Source organism: Mycteria americana, chromosome 2 (genome assembly GCF_035582795.1).
Source record: "Mycteria americana isolate JAX WOST 10 ecotype Jacksonville Zoo and Gardens chromosome 2, USCA_MyAme_1.0, whole genome shotgun sequence".
Classification (NCBI taxonomy): Eukaryota; Metazoa; Chordata; class Aves; order Ciconiiformes; family Ciconiidae; genus Mycteria; species Mycteria americana.
In genome coordinates, this window is record NC_134366.1 from 132411309 (window position 1) to 132433115 (window position 21807).

The 21807-nt window shown below is 39.1% G+C and overlaps 1 protein-coding gene across 5 annotated transcripts in view; it reads left to right on the top strand.

Annotated features, from left to right (window-relative positions):
* Positions 1–21807, top strand: part of XKR4 (XK related 4) — a 244074-nt gene that overhangs the window by 208788 nt on the left and 13479 nt on the right. For 3 of the 5 annotated variants that reach the window (XR_012774461.1, XR_012774464.1, XR_012774463.1), the window contains exon 3: positions 17455–20337. Coding sequence is in view for 1 of the 5 variants with exons in the window: in XM_075494677.1 (XP_075350792.1) it covers positions 17455–18401 (947 nt within the window). In the remaining 4 variants the exon portion in view is untranslated. Of the gene's footprint in view, positions 1–17454; positions 21738–21807 lie in introns of those variants that run through there. The other 2 variants (XR_012774462.1, XM_075494677.1) reach the window with 2 other exon arrangements.

Consider the following 21807-nt stretch of genomic DNA (forward strand, 5'->3'; position numbering starts at 1 on the left):
ATTAAAATATGAAGCAGTTAATAAAACTAACACTTTCTTTAAAATTAACAAGAATATCAGTTTCCTATGGAATTGATTGCTGTAGGAGGATCTTTTTTTTTTTTTTTTTTTTTTTTTTCAAAAAAACCCAAAACACCGCTGTTGTTGAACAGGATTTTGAAAGAACTGGCTGTTTAAGGAGAGCAGAAGAGCTGACTTGGGCGGAAGGTCTGAAGAACAACAAATAGATAAAACCTGTCTGTGACTACGTACAGGCTGAACACCAGAGGAATGAGTTGCTGGGACAGCCTGTTGCTGAGAGAAGTGAGCAAGAGATGGTAGCTGTGTAGGTTTTACAGTGGACCACAACACATTCCTGAACCAGATAGCTATGGTCTCAATGCCCCAGTCGTCAAGGGATTGTATCTAAAAGCAGAGGCCTGGGCACCTTGCCCCAGTGCGGGGACGGCCATGGGGACTGTGGAGACATCAGGTGAGATGGGCACGGGAAGGGAGGAGGCAGGGCTGGGGGTTTGGAGCACCTCTACAGAAAACAAATATAGGAGCTGGGAAACCTGTGGAAAAGCAAGAAATATGAGGAGCATTGGGAAAAGAGTAGTTTGAAAACCTTGCAGGTGAGCTGACAAAGAGGAAAGGGAGGTGTCTCAGGGAACACTTGGGAGGCAAGTGATGCTGAAGACTTTTAGGAGCAGAAACACTGGGTGGAAAAGATGCAAAACTGAATGGATGAGATGTTTAAGCTATCGCTTATGGTGCTTATTTTGTGAGAGAACAAGGGAGTGGTGAGTATCTGAGAAAGCATAAATTGACTCACACTCTTGTACCTCAATAGATCTTACTTTTCAAAAACAGAATAAGGAAAATCTCTAAATAAGTTTGTACTCATATATTGTCCTAATCCTAAACAAAACAAGGTCTCTCTGTCTCCTGCCTCCCAAATCAGGTTAAGATTGAAAGAAAATAATAATATTAATAACTTAAGTATACTAGATTATTGCAAGAGTGTTGCATTTATTCCTAAGCTAGTATCAATGTCCATAATACGTTGTTCCAAAACAGTCAGTAATAGTAACAGAAAAATGTTAAATTCATTAGGGTATAGCCAGGTCATAAAGTGCTTAGAGTTCAAATTAAATTCTAATATCTCAAAATATAGCTTATTTTGGTATCCTAACATTAAAACTTGTAGAGACAATCTACATGCATACTGAATAGACTTCTGATTGATGTGAAATATTTTTTCCTACCAGTGCCTGAGTGTTTGGGGAAAGTTATTTTGCATTTGCTGTAATAAGAACTGCAATTATAAAAAAAGCTTTTGCCTATTTGCTTCATCTCTCTGTGGAAGATCATTTACTCAAATAGATTGTGACACTTTTTTTTTGCTATAACTGGGAATGTGAACTCTTTGAAGCATATTTCCATATTACCTTTCAAATCTTGAAATGTGATGTTTGTTTGTCATGGTATTAGTTTTGATTCTTTATTTGTTAGTGTATTTGTGGCATGGCTCAGAGGGCTTTCTATGAACCCTGTTTTCTAAGGAATAGCTATTTTTTTAATTGACTGAGAGGGATGAGTTATCTAAATGTAGTAGTAGCAGGGATAAGCTTTTTTCTGCTGGCTGAATGAAGAGTCATTCACTGTTGCACATCCAAACAAATACCAAAGTTGAAGGGAAACAGCATATTCCTCACCCACCCCACCCGCCCGCCCAGTCGTGGGCATGTGCTCTATCCTGTTTCCTCTCCACATCAGGATGGCTAAGGTGGACCACAGTGGAGGCATTTTGTTGGTGTGGTATATTCACCAATAGGTTTAGAGTTACTGCTTCTGAGATTTTATCAGTTTTTGCTACTGCTCCTGTTGTTGAGAAAAGACTGGATTTTTGTATCAAAATGTTTAGTGTTGTGAGGTTACTAGTGTAGATTGAATGCTTTGTTATTGTTACTCTGTAAAAATGTTCCAGTGATGGGAATTGATAACTTCTTGATCATCTTCAGTGTCAGAAAAAATGCCTTGCTAATCTGCTGTCACACCATATCAACAAATCAATAAATCAAATAAATATTAGGTATGCAGCTGACTGCCATTTGCCCCTTTGTGTCTGCAGAGAACCTGATTTAAAGTCATACTGCTGTAAAACTAATACCCATTTCTTTGCTTTTTGAGGTAGATGCTCAGTAATCCCTAAAACATAATCTGAGTCTTTGAGTTCCAGTTACAGGGCCCTCTTTGTGTTCTGTTTCCAGCCTGAACTATACTGTCTCCAGCTTGGAGGACCCTGTTGCAGATGTCTATAGACACTGAAACATTTTTAACAATATATTGGAGAAGCACATGAATTCCAGAAAAGCAGAATGCCTATTAATATAATTTCATAGGTTCTTCAAGCAGCAAAAATAATGAAGCCGTATTTCCTACTGGCTTCTTTCTATCCCTACTCTAGGAATAAACACATAATGTCCTCATAGCCTTCTCACACAGTGTCTCCTACTCCTACCCTGCCCTTGACCATTGCCTTCAAAATATCTCCAGTTTTTCCTCAGATCCCCTGGATTGCCACACTGTACTGTTCACTCCCTGCCTTGTTCCCAGTGCTCTCTCATGACTCTGGGTTTGGACAGGTAGGAGGCAATATCTGCTGGGGTTAGCCCAAAGTTATATCTATGTGGATTTGCCAGCTGCCAGGAACATATTTATTCACTTACTAATTGGTCCCTGGCTCTTGGAATAAAAATGCCTGAAGGCATAGAAATGCCTGAAATTCAGGCATAAAAATGCCTGACGTCTGCTTTCCTTTCAGTGGGAACACTTCTTTGGACCCTTCTCTAGCTGCCATTTTCCCTGAACTTTACAGAACTTGGTATCTTTGAGACATCTATTTATATGTCAAATCCTGTTGAAATCACTTGATCATTCTTTAAAATTACCATGGAGCAGACTGATGTGCAGATGCACAAAGAAATAAGTCTTACAATGATAAAAGAAAAGGTCCACAGGGCTAAAAAATAAGTATAGATTAGCCTGACATTAATACAGTATAATAGAAAGGTTAACTGCATACTCAGCTAACAAAGAATTAGAGGCTAGATAATAGAATTCTGCAAACAATTGCTTCATGAATGTTAGGTCTTGTTACCCAGACCTGTTCTCTTTCATTGACAAGCTACAAGTTATAATGAAGACAGCAACTATAACGAATAATATTGTTGGGTTTTTTAAGTTCATGGGATTTAAAATCATATGAGATCTTGAAGCAGGAGTGAGTAGGGCTCACATTAAGTGAACTAAAACTGTCTTCTAGATGGATATGAAAATTAGGAAAGAATGAGTGAGGAAATGCTTAGCAGCACCTACCAGACACTTGTCCTTGCTCTCATCTTGTTTGATAGCGTTATGAATGATGATAAGTAATATTTGCTGGCTAGGTTTCCAGTGACTGGTTAAGTTTTCCCAGGCTTTGCACAGAGATGTGAGGGTAGTTAATAGTGCCTAGGACAGGTTACCATCACAAGCTGATCTGAATAATTTGGTCAAAATTATCACATCCAACTAATTATGTTTTAAAGTGTATTAAAGTGTTTTAAAGAAAAGTGTATTTGGGAATACACCTATAGGATGGGAAAAACTCTGTCGTAAAAAACAGTAATTCAGAAGATGGCACAGCAGTCAGCAGAGAGAAGAGCTTTTTTGTGAGATCTCAGTGTCAAGTTGTGACTTTGAGCCTTATTTTGACCCACGAGTGTAGAAGAAAGATATGCAATAGACAATAGACACATACCTCTGTGAACACCACCAGTAAGACCACCGTTAAAAGCCTGTGCCCTGTTCTGTAACTCACACTTCCTGAAGGATGGAGCTACTGAAGGAAATTCAAAGAAGGGGAACAAAATGGTCCCAGAGGCCATTGATCAACCATTTGGATATAAGACTTTAAGGGACTGATCAGCCCAGAATATTAGGAAAAGGTTGAAGAAGTAATTCGATCATCCTCTATGGGTACCTGAAAAAAATGTTTGATAGCGGGAGGCAGGGAAGTTTTTTCAATCTTGTAGACAAGCATAAGAAATTGAAATTAGATCAATTTAATCTTGCAATGATGTGCAATTTTTTGGCACAAACCACATATAAATATTGGAAAAGCTTTCAGAGGAAATGTTGAGTCATTATTTTTCTTGGAGTCTTCAAATTGTGCCAGTTTATCTGTCTGTGTGTACTATATAAATCTAAATATACTGTACATATAAAGTGTAGACAGGTACATTATATTTACCTATGTATATCATGTGGACATATTCTAGACGTATCAAAGATAGGTAGAGATATAGTTGTAGAGCTTCCTTTCTGATAATGAATGGCTTTATAAGTAATATTGAAGACAAAGATATAAACTTGAGATCTAAAATAATCCAAAGCTGGGCATGAGGTAGAACCAGAATTAATCTCCAGACTTCCCCGAGTACACTGAATATTCTTCAGATTGGTTAGTTAGACTTTGCTTCAATTTACATTATCTGCACAGTAGGTGAAAATATGGATTTTCTTTTGGGAGGGGGGAGAGGAGGTTAGTGATTGCTTTTCCACTAACAGAAAAATAAGTCTATTTAATGAATTATTGTGAAAAAGTATCTGAAGTTTTTCAAAGTGAAAGAAACATAACAAAGAGTGAGAACTGTAATATTTCAGTTTGATCCAGAGGAAACTTAAATAGCATCATGTACCAGACAAAGCTAACAGCTCCAGTTTTCCCTCTGCTAAGAGGGATTGCACAAATGCTAAATCGATTTCCTTTTCAGAGTGATACTAATTGCCTTTTGTCCCTGAGCACCATATCAAGCATTATCCTCAGCATCTCTTCAAAGCTGAAAAGCTTAGAGAAGCTTAAAAGGCAAACACAGAAAAAATGCTATATATATAAAATATTTCTTAGACAAATTGTGTCAAATAAGGTACTAACTTCAGAATTACTTTAATGTGCAAGTGGGAGAAATATCAGTTGCTTAATAAGGCTGAAATTTATCCCCTTTCAGAAAGCCCATACGAGCCTCTGAACCACTGAAAGCCAATCCTGAACTTATGGCTTGAGGAGATTTAAAGGGAGTAATGGCCCCATGCTATCTTTCTGCATAGAGTCAGTGTTTCATTGCCAGTGACCTGGTCCCATGCTATTGATTTGAAATAAAACTTAGTATAAGATATTTGGGATATTTTTCATGCCAAAACATGTCTTGGCTTCTAGTCTTCTCTGTGTTGGATGCTGGCCACTGCTAGTGCACTATCTAAAAAGAAATAAATCTCTGGTGTATTTGAAATATTGTTTTACCACTTCCTCTTCCAAATCCTCAACAGACATTTCTAGAGCCAATGTGATACTGCTATGTGTATTTTATGATATTCAGTATCTCTTGAAAAAAATACTTAGAAGAGATAGATAGTTTGGATCTGCCAGATACTGTTTCTGAAATGTTCCACCATATTGCAGCCAGTATGGTCATTTCAAGCTGTTTTGCCTGTGGGATGCTGGTGGAAAACACATCAGAAAACTTGGTTAATAGTAAGAATATGTATCTTTCACCAGCTCATTTCAGGCTTAGGAAAATTTTCTTCAGATATTTAAAATTTGTTCTAAAGTTGCTTTGTCCATGCTCTTGACATTTCTATGGATATTCATTTAGCCACACAGGTGATTAAAGAGCCTTAGAGCTATCAGGAATAATGCTTTAAGCCCTTATTCTGAGGGCTATATATGATGGGACATTCAAAGTCCACGTCTCCTTCTCTTCCAGCACTTAGTCTTTACATAACTGGACACACATACGTTCTATTAATTTAAAACCAGCTACTTGGAAATACCGCTAACCATCAAGTCTTCTTTGTAGATTATACCCTGATGTCTATAGTATCATTGCATATTGAGAAGGGAAGGACATATCCTCCCCCCCAAAAAAAGAAAGAAAGAAACAAACAAACAAACAAACAAACAAAGAAAAGAAAGAAAGATGTATCTCTAAGGATGTCCTGACATACTGAGGGCTTCTAAGTGAAAAACTGATGTCCTGGAAACCTTTGCTTTTAAAATTCTGAAGGTCCATGAAATGTTACACTGAAGTTGTTTGAACTCTACAGAACTTCAGCCAAATCAGTGGCTGAAAACCTAAGGTAGATGAAGTCAGACTGGAAAAAAAATGTGCATTTTTAAAGTGAAGGTAAATATCACTTGGAAGGATGTTTTCTCCCTTATTTGAAACTTTTGAATTCTTATCTGTCTGTTTTAACACAAGTATGGGATTCACTCAGTGCCTATGCCTTGTATTGTACACTGACTGGTTGTTACAATCCTATCTCACTTTAAATATATATATATATATATATCCATGAAACACATCACTGAAGTATTGAATTTTGTGCATGTTTCACTAAAAAAAAAAAAGAAGATAGTAAATTTGTTGTGACTACGTTAAAGTAAAACAAGCAAATGTTGATATGAGCTTCCTTTTTCCAGAATTTCTACTTTTCTCTACAGACATAGAAAAACTGTTATGGTAGTAAGTTTCCAGTCCTCCTGGGTATTAGGTGCATTCTGCTCCCACATCATCTAATTAAATCTCAGGAAATTATGTGGCAGCTTTGATATTCTCAAACATCCATTCTTTGAGGTGGCCAGTGCCTTGTAGGGTCTTAGCAGGTAGAAGGACACATTTCAGAGGAAAGACGGTTTATGGAAGTTTGAGGTGTTTCCATGTATCCCTGTGCAAGGAAGTATTTTTCTTGAGTAGTCCTGGAAGGAGCAGATACAGCCTGCCCCCTGAAGCCTGAACGTTGCTTTTTAATGACCACATGTAAGGTTTGTGCATGCAAAAATATATTGCAGTGAGATCATTGGATATGGTGGGTTGACCTTGGATTACAGCCAGATGCCCACCCAGCTGCTCACTTACTCCCCCTCCTCAACAGCACAGGGGGAGCAAATAGGATGAAAAACTATGTGGGCTGGGGCAAAGACAGGGAGATCCCTTACCAGTTACCATCACGGGCAAAACAGACTCGACTTATGGAAAATTAATTTAATTTATTGCCAGTTAAAATAGATGTGGATAGTGAGAAACAAAGACAAATTAAAACAACACCTTCACCCCTGCATCCTCTTTTTACCAGCCTCAACTTCACTCCTTCATTCCTGACCCTTCTACCTCCTCCCTCCGAGTGGCAAGGGGTGATGGGGAATGAGGGGTTGCGGTCAGTCCATAACACTTTGTCTCTCCTGCTCCTTCCTCCTCACACTTTTCCTCTGCTCCAACATGGTGGTCCCTCCCACGGGATACAGTTCCTTCAGGATAAACCTGCTCTGGTGTGGGCTCTCCACAGGCTGCAGTTTCTTTCAAGAAATATCCACGGGCTGCAAGGTGGATATCTGCTCCACCGTGGTCCTTCACAGGCTGCAGGGAAATACCTGCTCCACCGTGGTCTTCTCCCACAGGCACCTGGAGCACCTCCTCCTCCTGCTTCTTCTCTCACCCTGGTCCTTACACTGCTGTTCTACCTTTCTTCTTTTCCCCCCTCCTCTGCCTATCGGGTGTTTTTGCCCTTTCTTCAATAGGTTTTCCCAGAGGCACCACCCTCTTGGCTGCCGGCATCAGCTGTGTCCTGCAGCGGCTCAGTGGGAGTCTCAGTGTCTGCCTGCCCACCGCCAGCACCTGGGCACCGACACCCACTACGTTAGAAAACAGCTTGATGCAGAATTGATTAGGAAACCAATACTGTTTGTAGCACCACCATGTTTTCACTTTAATGGATTCGTTTCCAAATCATGTACTGTTTTAGTTCGGGCTTTTGTATTGTCGCTTTGAGAGCCGTTATTCTGAAGTTTTACTTTCCTGCCAACTTTTGATGTACGGGCTCAGTGCATACCTGCAGCGGCCCCGAGCCAGCCACCAGGGTCTGGCAGGCCACTGCCCTGTGAACTGGAAAGACGGCATACAGACCTTGGGACGGGTGACCACAGTGACTGTGTGAAAGAAACAAATACTAATACTAATTTTTTCCCTATTCATGCTCATACAGTGTTGTAGACTAAGTACAATGTCTTTTTTAAAAAAATGTTTGCATATTCCTAAAGAAAAAATATATTTTGTTTTCATAAAAGACTGAAATCATCTAAATAGCATTTACTGTGTACATCTTTTTATTTTTTCACTTGATGAATATTTTTCCAAAGTGTTTCCAATAAAAGAATTCCAGTTGATCTTGTTAGCAGCCATGGAGTGAAAATCTGTGTCGCTGGTGCCTCCGGATCAGTGGAATGTACCAAGAGAAACTTTGTCCAAAAGTTGCATAAGCAAAAGCGTATAAAAACTCAACAGAAAAAACAAAGGTAAAATAACAGAAATGTGGATCACCAGAAAGGCATTTCCTCAAAACTTGTTTTAACAGGATTTTTTATGTGTCTAGTAGACTACATCTTTTTCTTTTTCTCCTGTTGGGCAGCAGGGAGAAGTGCTACTGCTTCTGCCATTGACTTTATGGAAGGTGTCCATATGTGCAGTGCATTGGGCCGAGCAGTGCAGGTGGAGCCTTCTCCCGTAGATGGTGCCCTATCTTTAGCTTAGCGTTATGTTATCATGATGTTGTTTCTCCTCAAGAAGTAATGGCAGGGGTTTTGTTCTGCTTGGGGTTGCTGCAGTCTCCAGATAATCCCTTGATTACTACAAGCTACTTGCAGCGACCTCAAGACATCAAAAGCACTTTTTGCCAAAAAGAAATGTACAAATCATGGAAATGAGCCTGGAGTCAGTGGATATGTTTATGCTGCACATACTTCACTGGAATATAAAGATACCAAATTACCTAACAGTCAAGGAGTCTAGCTGTGAAAGTACAGAAAGTCTAAGTTTAGCTTCCTAACAGGAGAAATGATCTCATGCTGTCTTGCCAAGCCTGACAGCATACAGACTGCATGACATACATGAGTACCTGATGGCTGTCACTGCCTGTGAAGGACTGGACTTGATTAGTGCCTAATAAGAACTCCTGAATTGCAATTTATAAATGTAACACATCTTTAGTAGAATAAGAAACTAACAAATACTAGGAAAACATACTTGTGAGGGAGGAGAAGGGATCACCAGGATGCTCACTCAGCTAGTAACTGGCCTTAGCTAGCATATTCTGACAGTGTGACTTCAGTTCGAGCATCTTAAAGAGTCAATTACTTTTACAGATTGATGAGAAGGTAGCAGAGCTTTTGGTTGTTGTGCCCCAAAACCCTTTCATCATTAGCTGTCTGTGGAGGAAGAGAGGCCTGAATTACTGTCTCTTGAAAGACAGGAGAGGTCCAACATTCATGGTACTTGTGGTCCCACTTTCATGCTTCTTGTGGTCCCTGCATGCTAAGTTGACTTTCTTTATCTGTAGTAGATTTTATTCATAGTTTCCAAAAGAACTCCTGAGATACTAACAACAAAATTTGGGTAAAACACTTAGTTTGGATTTGGGGTAGAGACAAAGGGAAACTGTTCTTGATGTTAGCTTGAAATAAAATTATGACCATCATTCAGCTGTAGATGTGTTTAAAGCTATATGACCAGGACTGCTGCTCAGCAGAAGCATCTCAACAGTTAGATTTGCTAAGGTTAGATTTGCTAAGGTGGATGTGACCTTCAGTGCAGCAAGAGGCAAATCATTAGGCAGGTGTCTGGTACAGACCCTAAGAATCTGCTAAAGGGACGTACAATAAGCCAAACTTTCGTCAGTTGACTTTGGTCCTCTACACAGAGTCCAAACCACTGCTGGAAAAAATTTAGGAGTAGGTAAAATGAGTAAGGTTGAAAGTGACATTTAATATATATAATATTTTTAGACTTCCAGGGCAAAGGTAAGTTGTTGTGGAGAGCCAAATTAAAGAAACAGCTGGAAGTTGTCTCACCAGAAGTATCTATAGAAAGCAGCTGAAAGGAATCATGGGAGAAATTATTCCTATGTATGCTAGCATGTTCTCTAAGCATTACATAACACTTAGGAGAAGTAATATCAGGCATAAATCTGACTTACATTTCAACAAGGAAGAGTTCCTGTCATCCCTTAAGCTGCATTACCTCACCCCAGTACACAGTGGGAGAAAATTAAGCCGAATGTTGGCAGATGAGCTGACGAAACCATCTATATTGCCTTGAATATCCCCAGTTGTAAATGCAGCCTGTGGCAACCACTGGAAATATGAACTACTAGAGACGCAGACACTATCACTCCCATGCTTGTGGGTAATGAACAGTCTAAGCAAAACTACAGAAGTGGAATATTTCAGTGAGGTGCCTTTTCTATCTGGGCACGATCAGATCTAGTGGCCCCTAAGAAAGAAGAAAAAAGTCCCTTTCTGACCTCAAGCAGCTTGTTTGAATTGCACAGAAAGCCTTGGACTATGATTTAGGACAGCTAATGTAAGACAAACTTGCTGATGTGGGAAAGTAATAGGATTATCTTGGCAACATGCTTATGGAGAATGACCCTGGACAACAAGGCCACAAACCTTGGAGTACAGAAAGATATGTTAAGATCAGCATACAGCATACTTTAGGGGGTTGGACCTGCTGCAGACATTAAGTTAGTGATGCTTCCCTCTTCTGAAAAAACAAATGTGCCAGCAAAGACTGTGTCAGCAAGGATCCTTGTACATGAAACATCCCTGACAATGAAACCTGATGACAGACACTTAAGGCTGTAAGGACAGATTCCAGTATGGATACTTCAGTACAGTGCTACAGCTTACCCCAGCAGGCTGCCTGTGCAGTCATCAAGGAAGGAAATAACCCAGGTGAGGGCAACAGTTTATACTGTTATCCCTTTAGATAATAGGAAAGCATGAAAAGGTAAGCTTCATCTTCAGGTTTCATCTCACACTATTGGTCAGGGAATGAGACCTATGAGCATGAAACACTTACTGAGAACCTTCACACCAGCCCCTGATATGATCATGCCCCTGAAGCATGTAAAGCGTCCTGTCTACTAAACCACATGTGGAAGCACAGTATGTATACCATGTCGTACATCACCATACTAGTATATGGGAATAAAAGAATTAGTGCAGAAACCCATAGACTATTGTCAAGCTGCCTGCAAAGCCTCCACGTGAACGTCAAGCTTGTGGCTATACTTGCAGCGCAGCGTGGTAAAAGCTGTGTGAATACAGCAAGCCATTTTCTGAAGCTGGAGGGATGCAGTCATGATATACTGTTTCCTACAGGATTAAGGCCTTAAGGGGGACTATGAATGTTAGAGATCCTTGGCTTTGGTTCATAGAAGCACTTGGAAGCTTGGATACATATCATATCACGTCTCCAGCTGGGTAGGAAGCTCATAAAAATAGGCTTTCTTAGAAAATGTGTCATGGTCCCAGATCCCAGGCAATTTTGTCATGCCCACATGTCCTGCTGTGTTTGGTATTTCTGCTGTTACATGAATTTACTCCTGGAAATGATGAGATGAGTACAAGTTTAAAAAGGAGGATGAAGCAGAGACAGAAGCCTTGGCAGGAGTTTGATTTCTGAAATCAAGTTGAATGTAAAGGAGCACTTTCTCTGATCAGTTCATTCACTTTTAGGGTTCTCAGCTGACCTGAGATGTTCTGTATTTATTCTGTATAGGATTTATGGACTGATGTGATTAGAAAAAAAGTAGTTTAGGGACCTGAATATGCCTTTACTCCCTCAAGTACAAATCAGGAGTAAGATAAAACTAGTGTGAGAATGAGACCGGTATTTTTTTCAATTACACCCCAGTCTAAAGATGATATTGTGGGAGTGGGAGAAAAATACAAACTAGTAAATCATATATGCTGCTTAGACATTGAATTGCTTTCCTCAAAGTTAAATAAATTGTGCATGTTTGGGAGAACCATAATGCAAAGGCAGAGGTGTCAGCAGGATACAATTAAGTTGTGAATTGCCAAGCAGAGGTGTAATATGGAAACCCTTATCTGTCATGAGCAATTCTATTTGGATTGATCATGAACATTTCAGCCAGATTTCTCACAAGTACAGTTGAGGAGAACTTCATTGGCTCTCCTGTAGCTATTTGAGCTTGCTTCCCTGAAATAATATGACATTTGTGAATGTATCCATCTCTGTATACATTCTCTTTTCCCTCATATATGTTTGCTTTCACTTGTGAAAGTCATGTTTGTGTTTTTTGTCATGTCTTTAATGAGGTGTAGCTCGTTGCAGTGTATTATGTATTATACTTAAAGTACCAGTACAGATATGCCACGCTCTATAAAATGCAAGAATATCTCTTATATATGGAGAAATGAATCATTTCTGTTGGGGCCAGTTCTGTTTAACATCTTTATCAATGATCTGGACGAAGGGATCGAGTGCACCCTCAGCAAGTTTGCAGATGACACCAAGTTGTGTGGGAGTGTTGATCTGCTGGAGGGTAGGCAGGCTCTGCAGAGGGACCTGGACAGGCTGGATCGATGGGCTGAGGTCAATTGTATGAGGTTTAAGGCCAAGTGCAAGGTCCTGCACTTGGGCCACAGCAACCCCATGCAACGCTACAGGCTTGGGGAAGAGTGGCTGGAAAGCTGCCTGGCAGAGAAGGACCTGGGGGTGTTGGTCGACAGCCGCCTGAATATGAGCCAGCAGTGTGCCCAGGTGGCCAAGAAAGCCAATGGCATCCTGGCTTGTATCAGAAATAATGTGGCCAGCAGGACTAGGGAAGTGATCGTGCCCCTGTATTCAGCGCTGGTGAGGCCGCACCTCGAATACTGTGTTCAGTTTTGGGCCCCCCACTACAAGAGGGATATTGAGGTGCTGGAGCGAGTCCAGAGAAGGGCAACGAAGCTGGTGAAGGGTCTGGAGCAGAAGTCTGATGAGGGGCGGCTGAGGGAACTGGGGTTGTTTAGCCTGGAGAAACGGAGGCTGAGGGGAGACCTTATCGCTCTCTACAGCTACCTGAAAGGAGGTTGTAGAGAGGTGGGGGTCGGTCTCTTCTCCCAGGTAACAAGTGATAGGACAAGAGGAAATGGCCTCAAGTTGCGCCAGGGGAGGTTTAGACTGGATATTAGGAAATTTTTCTTCCCCGAAAGGGTTGTCAGGCATTGGAACAGGCTGCCCAGGGAAGTGGTTGAGTCGCCATCCCTGGAGGTATTTAAAGGACGTTTGGATGAGGTGCTTAGGGACATGGTGTAGTGGTGGTCTTGGTAGCGTTAGGTTTACAGTTGGACTCGATGATCTTAAAGGTCTTTTCCAACCTATACGATTCTGTGATTTCCAGGGAAGGAAGTTAAAATTATAATCCAATCAAGGCAATTCTGGTTTTCGTTTTCAGACAGGAAGTGCACTATCTTAAGGACATCTGAATCTCATCTGTAATTACAAAGTTGTCATTCCTTTATACAAATAATATAATTAAGTAATGCAAACCGTTAACAGGATAAAAGAGGTTAAATTGCCTTTTTCGCTCAAAACAGATTCTATTTCGTTCCTGACAGAAAGTTGTCCTAATACAACGCATCATTGGCTAGTCTAACTATTGAGACTGTTGTTGATGGGCTAAGCTACGAAGGCTGGAGGTGGGTAGGTACACTCCCAACTAATTGCTATTCAGAGTTTTTCAGGTGTCCATTTTAGAAACAAACAAAAGCATCATTTGCCTGATGCAGTATGTGAAGTGATCTTTTTCCTGTGCAAAGCCTGTATTTCTTTCCTCTTCAGGACAGAACTTTAGAGACCAAAGTATATACTGTGGGAAAAAATGTGAAGGTTCAGCTTTAGAAAAGGAAGAAACAGGAACATGCTTTCATGATTCCCAAGGCCATTTTACAGAATTCCGGCTTTCCTGGACTTTTGACAGTCTGTAACAGATGAGCGTGTAGTTTCTTGAGTACATATTCACTGAGAATGTCCAGTTAATCTTAATTTCCAAGATCAAGACCCTAAATACAAGAGACTGATATACAAGACTGCCAAATACACCAGAAAGCTGCTGCTGGGCCCAAAGAGTCAGTGTGGAGGCTGCAGCTGAGCAAGCGGGAAAGCTGGTGCTTGTTCTTCATGAACGGTGGCTCCACAGATCACAGTCCAGTCTTCTCCGTTCATTTCTGAATGGCAAATAAGCCTTCCTGACTGCAAAAGTTAAACCGCCTGCATTGTTACAAATTACTTGTTTTCCATTAGGTCTGTAGGAAATTCTATTTTTTTTCTCTCGTGCCGTGTTATTGCCTTTAAGTTTTGGTTTGCTAGTAATAGAAATTTATTTTAGTTCTTCTTCTGAAATACGGATAAAGAGGTTTCTATGAACACATACTCAGCAAATGCATCGATACGTTCTAATTAATGAATTAGCCATTCACTGCTACAATAATTCACTTTATCTCTAACCATTCCCAGTGAATTATTTATATACTGACATTTCTTTATTAGCAAACTGCCATTTGCATCCCTTTTACATTATTGCTCTCGTTATTAATTATACTTTTAATAATTCTTTAGTGCTTGGTCTCATCAATAAAGAAAAATGGATGGTGCCCATGAAGCATTTAGCCTTATCTTAATTCTATATCCTTAACACCATTGCCAATAGCACAAGAGTAGATACATAATACTTTAACTGGCAGTTCTTCCCTTTTGTACCTTCCCTTGTCTCTCTTTCTCTCCTGTATGCCAGTATCCCTGAGTTTGTTCTGTAAAAGCAAAGGATGTTTCCATATTAATGACTATTTAAATAACAGAATTACATTGCTATTGTACTTGCTTCTTTCTGTCCCAGACAATGACTATGAATTAATTAGCATGAGAACATTGGAAATTCCTATGAATTTCAACATTTTATTTGGAACAGTCTGTGTGTATTATTGAATGATTTTACACCTCCTAATGCAAAACTGATGATATCTCTACAAACCTCTGGAGGAGTGTGTGAGGTCATTAAAGTTAGATTTGCAAAGAAAATACATAGATTTCTCTCTCACATTATTCTTTCCTGTGCTGATAATGCTATTTTTGAGCTCTTGCTCAGAGTGGCTCATTTGTATTGAAAGATTCTCTTACCCTTTATCCTATTCATCTACCTTTGCAAACTTTTCATTTCATAAGGGAAATGAACTGTGGTTTTTCAATACTTAAAACATTCTTACAGGAAAACGAGAACTTACGTTTTCAGCTGTTAGTGTTGTCTCCAGAGATAATGGTCACTGAAAGGCAGCCCAGCGTGAAAAGCAAATATACATGTCAGAAAGGAAAATAACAATTTATACCGTGTCTCCTTCCTGTCTTCATTGCTGATAGTTTATTCCCTCCATGAAGGAGGATTCCAGAAGTAATGTTGGTGTTTTGGCATCCAGGCATCTGCGTGGGAAGAAAATGATAAAAATTCTTCCTGGAATCCTAAGTTTGTCCTATATTTCTGCTGATTGTTTATTATTATTTTTGGTTTTAAAACAAAGTTTTTTTAAATTCATGGATTCACGGGAGCTCACAACATAATTAGCACCCTGCCAGTGACTGAGGGAGAAACACTGGCAAACTCAACCCCTCCTGAAAGCAATGAATCCCTCTGTACTATTTACTGGGCAAAATCTTAGTGTGTTAAGCCAGGTGGATTGCTTAAATAGATTTTTTTCATTCAGAATCAGGTATTATATCCATAACCTACATTTTTCTGTTTTAAAAAAAACCTTTTTTTTTTTCAAAAGTGAATAGCAACATGTATTTAGGCTTAAACTTACCACTCTGTATAAACAAAATTTGCATTAAAATTATAATATTTAAGTAATATATTCTTGATGGTTAGGTTCTAAAGAAAGCTATTTAACAAGGAAGAAAAATACTGTCTATACATCCAGAACCAAAGGTTGTTGAAATGATTAAACAGCTTTTAACAGCGGACAAAAGAAATGTTTACTTCATTTCAGTTTGATTTTCTTCAATAACTAGTTCAAAGTTAAGGAACTGCTTAGAAATAGAGTAAGCTGAAGCATCATTATCTTTAAATGGTCTATGAATAAATTCTCAGTCTGGGATGCCGAGACTTATGAATTCATTCATTAACTGTATATAAAATTTGCTTTGGTAATAAACCAGTTTTAAGTATAAAATGTTTGATACATTTTTCCTCTGTATACAACATATTTCTTGCAATTTTATCTAAATAATAAATACACTTAAAAGGCTGGGGTTTTGCATTTCAATTGAATTCCCATTTCCATCCAAAGCAGCTTGATATGAGTCATAAGTAAATAAAAATTAATCTTCTAGTGAAGAAGAATTATCATTCATTTCTAACAGAATGCATGTAAGTGTTAAGCATTTGAATAATTATGCTGAACTATATCACTTCTTAAATGGGAATGTAAGGTATTTTTCTCGTGGTATATGGAATTAACAGGTTACTTTAAAAACTAGATTCAGTTGCAAAGCAACTTTTTTTTTAAGTTTACCTACCGACAACAATCAAACTCACTTGAGGAAAAAAGAATAATACATATTCGAAATAAGCACAGAAAGTATTTTTAAAAAATTGTTTTGTTTTTTATATTTTCAAGTGAATAGGAATTATTTTCACAAGAAATGTTTGAAAATCTCATGAGAAATAATTTTATATTGAATCCTTTTTGTGAAAAATATTTGACAGGTTTTCCAGAAATATTATAGTTCAGAGCCTTGTAAAGAGGCAATTCTGTGATATATGGGACACAGAATGGCTGTATGAACATTAAGTCATAACTCCGTACTTTAGGAGCATCTATACTCAGAATTTTAATTCAGTAGAAGATTGCAACATTTCTAAAATTAATTTAATTTCCAACTGGAAGAAAATAAAGTTTTGGCATTTTCTACTTATTAAAATTCTGTTTAAAAGTGGTGGAAATATGAAAATGGGCAATATTTTTCCCTCAGCAAGAGCAAGGCAGTTAGTTTAACTTTGATGTAACAAGAGTTACATTAATTTATTTTTAAAATGAAGATTTATGCTTACATTGTTATTAATTTAGTTTATATGTATATGATGCTGGTATTTTAATTAGAAAGACTTGGTTGCTTTATATTAGGCTTCTTTAATGACTGATCAAAATCAGAAAATTCATATTCTTCCTTTAAAACGATAACCGCAGTGGGTCCTGTTCAATCACACAGCTGACAGACACACCTATTCCGAACTTGCTGAAAGTTGTGAATTAATGAATTTGTTTCAAACACCAAATTGCTAGAGAAGCATTTCAGAGTGTAGTTTGCTAGGCACTCTTGTTCGTGTGTATCCAACACACCAGTGTGCTTATAAGGGGAATGAAATCTCAGCAGCAGAGGTCCATTTCTCAGTGCTGGCTGAGCTAAAGGAGAAGTAAGAGATTTTATTATGTGAGTGGTGAAGAGCGCATTTAAAGCAGCAAGGATCTCACCGGTTTCAACTAAGTGCTGATATACTAATTATGCCTTAACTGCATCTCCTGTTTCCTCCTAGGTCTTACTGCTGCAGCATCTCTTGTATCCCTGGCTTGGGCTTTGGCATCCTACCAAAAGGCCCTCCGTGACTCCCGTGATGACAAGAAACCCATCAGTTATATGGCCGTTATAATCCAGTTTTGCTGGCATTTCTTCACAATTGCAGCAAGGGTTATTACTTTTGCTCTGTTTGCCTCGGTTTTCCAGCTGTACTTTGGGATCTTCATCGTGCTGCACTGGTGCATCATGACCTTCTGGATCGTCCACTGCGAGACAGAGTTTTGCATCACTAAATGGGAGGAGATAGTTTTCGACATGGTTGTTGGGATAATCTATATCTTCAGCTGGTTCAATGTCAAGGAAGGAAGGACACGCTGTCGGCTTTTCATTTACTATTTTGTGATCCTTTTAGAAAACACCGCCTTGAGTGCTCTCTGGTATCTGTACAAGGCCCCACCGATCTCTGATGCATTTGCCATACCAGCACTGTGTGTAGTGTTCAGCAGCTTTTTAACAGGCATTGTTTTTATGCTCATGTACTATGCCTTCTTTCATCCCAACGGACCAAGGTTTGGGCAGTCGCCAAGCTGTGCTTGTGAGGACCCTGCCACCGCCTTCACCCTACCCCCAGAAGTGGCAACAAACACTCTACGGTCCATCTCCAACAACCGGAGTGTCACGAGCGAGCGGGATCAAAAATTCGCGGAGAGGGATGGGTGTGTGCCTGTGTTTCAGGTGAGACCCACCGCACCATCCACACCTTCATCCCGGCCACCAAGGATTGAGGAGTCTGTCATTAAAATCGATCTGTTCAGGAACAGGTACCCAGCGTGGGAGAGACACGTGTTGGACAGGAGCCTGAGGAAGGCGATCTTAGCATTTGAATGTTCCCCTGCTCCTCCACGGCTACAGTACAAAGATGATGCCCTTATCCAGGAGCGCTTGGAATATGAAACCACATTGTAAACAAAACAAAAACACAGCTTGAAGAAGCCCCGACGTTACACAGTCCAAATTAAGGGTTGACAGTAGGGCTGTAGGAATAACTAAACTGCGTACTACAAGTAGAGCAGCAAGCTGTAGTGTTCTTAGTCTGGCTATCATCATGATTATCATTTGATCCACTGTGTGCAGTCTGTCTGCAGGACTCTGGTACAGCAGCATCACCTGAAAGCCTCAAAAAAACCCGAAACCCTGACCCACACATACAGATCAGTTACTTCAGCTGGGGAAACTCACCCACCACTCCTTGCTGCTATGAAACTCTGACTGCACAGTACTTACAATCAAACCAATAGGAAGGCTCTGACCAGAGCTTTCAACTTTAGCCAGTAGTGCATTTTATTTTAGAAATAAATGATTGATATTTGCATAATCAATGACAAAAACAAACAAAAAAAACCTTTTCAAAAATAACAAAACTGTAGCACTCAATGTTGCTGTTATGAAAACTGTTTTCTGGGGAAGAAATAGGAGCATAGTAGTCTTCAACACTCCCATAAATCAACCATTCAGGTTAGAATAGGTTTGCAAAATAGTTCTTAATTAAAAAGATACATTGTCATGTTTGTAAGGCTGTCGATGGAAAATAAACTAAATTCTGATGAATTAGGTCATAAACATTAATACTACCAGAACTGTTTGTTTTCTGTGGAATTTCAAAGTCTTTTAAAATGCAATTTAAGTTCTTTATGTTACTTGCAACAGAAATCCTATGCAGCTCACTTCTGGTTTTCAGGAGAAATAAGGAGCTCTAGCACGTAGTGATGTAAATTAAATGATAATCATGATTCAGTGTTCAATTTGCAAAAAAAATATATATATATGTAAAAGAACAGGGAAGTATAGTTTTCATATTCTAAACTTTTTGGAGGACCCCATTCAGATATTTCGGAAGAAACTATGAGGAGATGAACACACTGAAAGGTCTCTGTTTCAGGACTGAGAATGCATGATTCAGTGTGTGAATGTATGCAGGGGTGACAAGAGACTGTGACATGCCATACCCTTCTAGTGCCAAACATTGTATAACTGCAAGGTTGATATTGCCTGAGGGACAGATAATGAGTGGCACGAGCCCTACCAGAACAAGAAGCAGGAAAGACCAATCAAGTTCTCAACGTGTAGAGACAGCTCTGATTTTTCCCACCCAAGGTGAAAGTGATGTCTTTTAAAGGCTTTCAGCCACTTCTTAGTAAGTATATTCACAGAAGTATAATATAAGCGAGTTATGTGGAAGACCCTCCTCTGCCTGTTCAAGACTTGTGTCCAGATACGTCTAAAAATTACGTTGAATCTCTTGTAATAGAGTGCTTTTGCTGCAAGCTTTTGGGTTTTAAATACCTCCCTAAATCTAGTCAATGGTATCCTCCTTTACGTTAAAAGTATCCCCTGATGGTGCTTTCAGATGCATTAAAGGTGCAAGTCAAAATTTGATAGTATTTTTTTTAAAGCTGGTGCAGAGTGAAAAACTCATGAATTATTTCAATATTTTTGTAAAGTAAAAATATGGTATAAAAAGGTTACTTTTTATAAACCTCAAATCTTTTAATACATTTCATTCTCTTTATAGCTTAGATTTTAAGAATTGGTCCATGAATTTTATCACCTGGCTTCTGCAGGTTGATATAAACCTGGTTTTCACACATTATGGATTTGTTTTGCAGTGTAATGCCATATGAAAGCCTACATGGGTACTTTTAGAATACTCTATAAACCGTGGATCCTGCTTCAAATGTAAGTGGCTTGTAAAGACACCAAGCGATTCCATAAGAAACAATTTGCTCTATAACTATTTCCATCCATTTTAGGAGAGCGAAGCAGAACTGAAGAGTTACTGTTGTAAATGGCATTGTCAGGATGGAGAAGACATGATGATTGGTATTGTAACCTTCACTGTCAGGTATATCCAGTGTAGTCACTGCTGTATATGATGCTGGGTAAATTTCAGTCTTTCCTGTTATTAATATTTGTACTATGAAATGGCCGAGGTTGCACAGCCTATGTTCGTTTGTATGCGTTCAATTAGCCATTTTTACTGTTGACTCTTTTTATTAGTGAGATGTTCGATACCTGTTGTTCTTTCCTGGGGCGAGTTCCTCAAAACAAAGCATCTGTGGAAGTGCAGGAATCTGCAAGTCAGAGGGAACTTTACACAGATCTGAAAACATCCGTGCTTCAAGGGTTTCTTAGGTATTTTCAAATTAAGCAGTGGCCAACTGCCTCTATAATAATTTTTTAAATAAAATAATGCTTTGATAGTCCAAACCTGAAGATTTGTACAAAGTGATTGCCCTTCCCTCCACGGGAAGCTGATTATTCAGAGAAAAGCATTCATATTTTGTCAGAAAATATACCACTGCAAGAACTGCAAAAAAAAGATTTTGGGAGCAAGTCCTTTGTCCTGTCAAATCCAGTAGAGCCTTCACTCCAGAATCAAATGCTAGCTAGCACAAGGAAATCGCTGTTTTTCTTTACAAACAAGACAAATGGTAAGCTTTGCACTCCAAGACGTGAGGGTTTCTTTTGGAAACAGTTCAATGTGTTTGCTGCTGCTTTAACAACTCCGAAATTTTAGCGTGAGTGAGGCACAGCAGGCAGCACTCTCGAGCCCTTTGGCCAGGGCTCACAGAGTTGAAGAAATGTTGCTTCATACAGAATTGAAAGGGTTACGGTCTGGACCAGTGCTTGCATTGCAAGGTTTCTGAAGAAGGTTTGGGGTGAGTTTGTTTGATTTGCTCTGGTTTGGTTTTGGAAGGAAGGACGCAGAGGCGTTATTTATCCATGTGGTTTTTAATACCTAGCATTTATTTTCTTTACTCTCCCAGCATTTTTTAATTTTTTTAAATAATGTTTGTAAATTTATCTTAAGCTAACTACTGCAGGGTCTGAGTGCACAGCACCATACGTGGCAGTACGTATACACAGCTTGTCTTCAGAATTCATTCTGGCTGTTTGAGGAAAGGCAAGAAGTCATTTTATACCAAGTCAAAACTTGCTCTCCAAAATCTTGCTCTGTTATGTTCTTAATGTCAGTGATACTTGCACTGAGGACAGGATGGCCATTGAAATCTTAATGCTCAGATGACTACATGGACAGTTTCTTAATTTGCTTTGCTGTGAACAGTCGCATTAAAAGCTGTAAGAATTTTTTATAGAAGTTGTCAAGATTAAACATAGTCCACGCTGAAATCCCATGATGGCCTTACGGACAGTTAATAACCAATATGCACTATTCTTTTTACCACAGACAGTTTTAAGATCTATTAATAACATTCAATTAAGACAGCAATAGCAAAAAAAAAAAAAATTGTAAAAAAATTTAACTTCTGCTTTTGAAATAATGAAAAAAATCAGGTCTTTTAAATTTTAT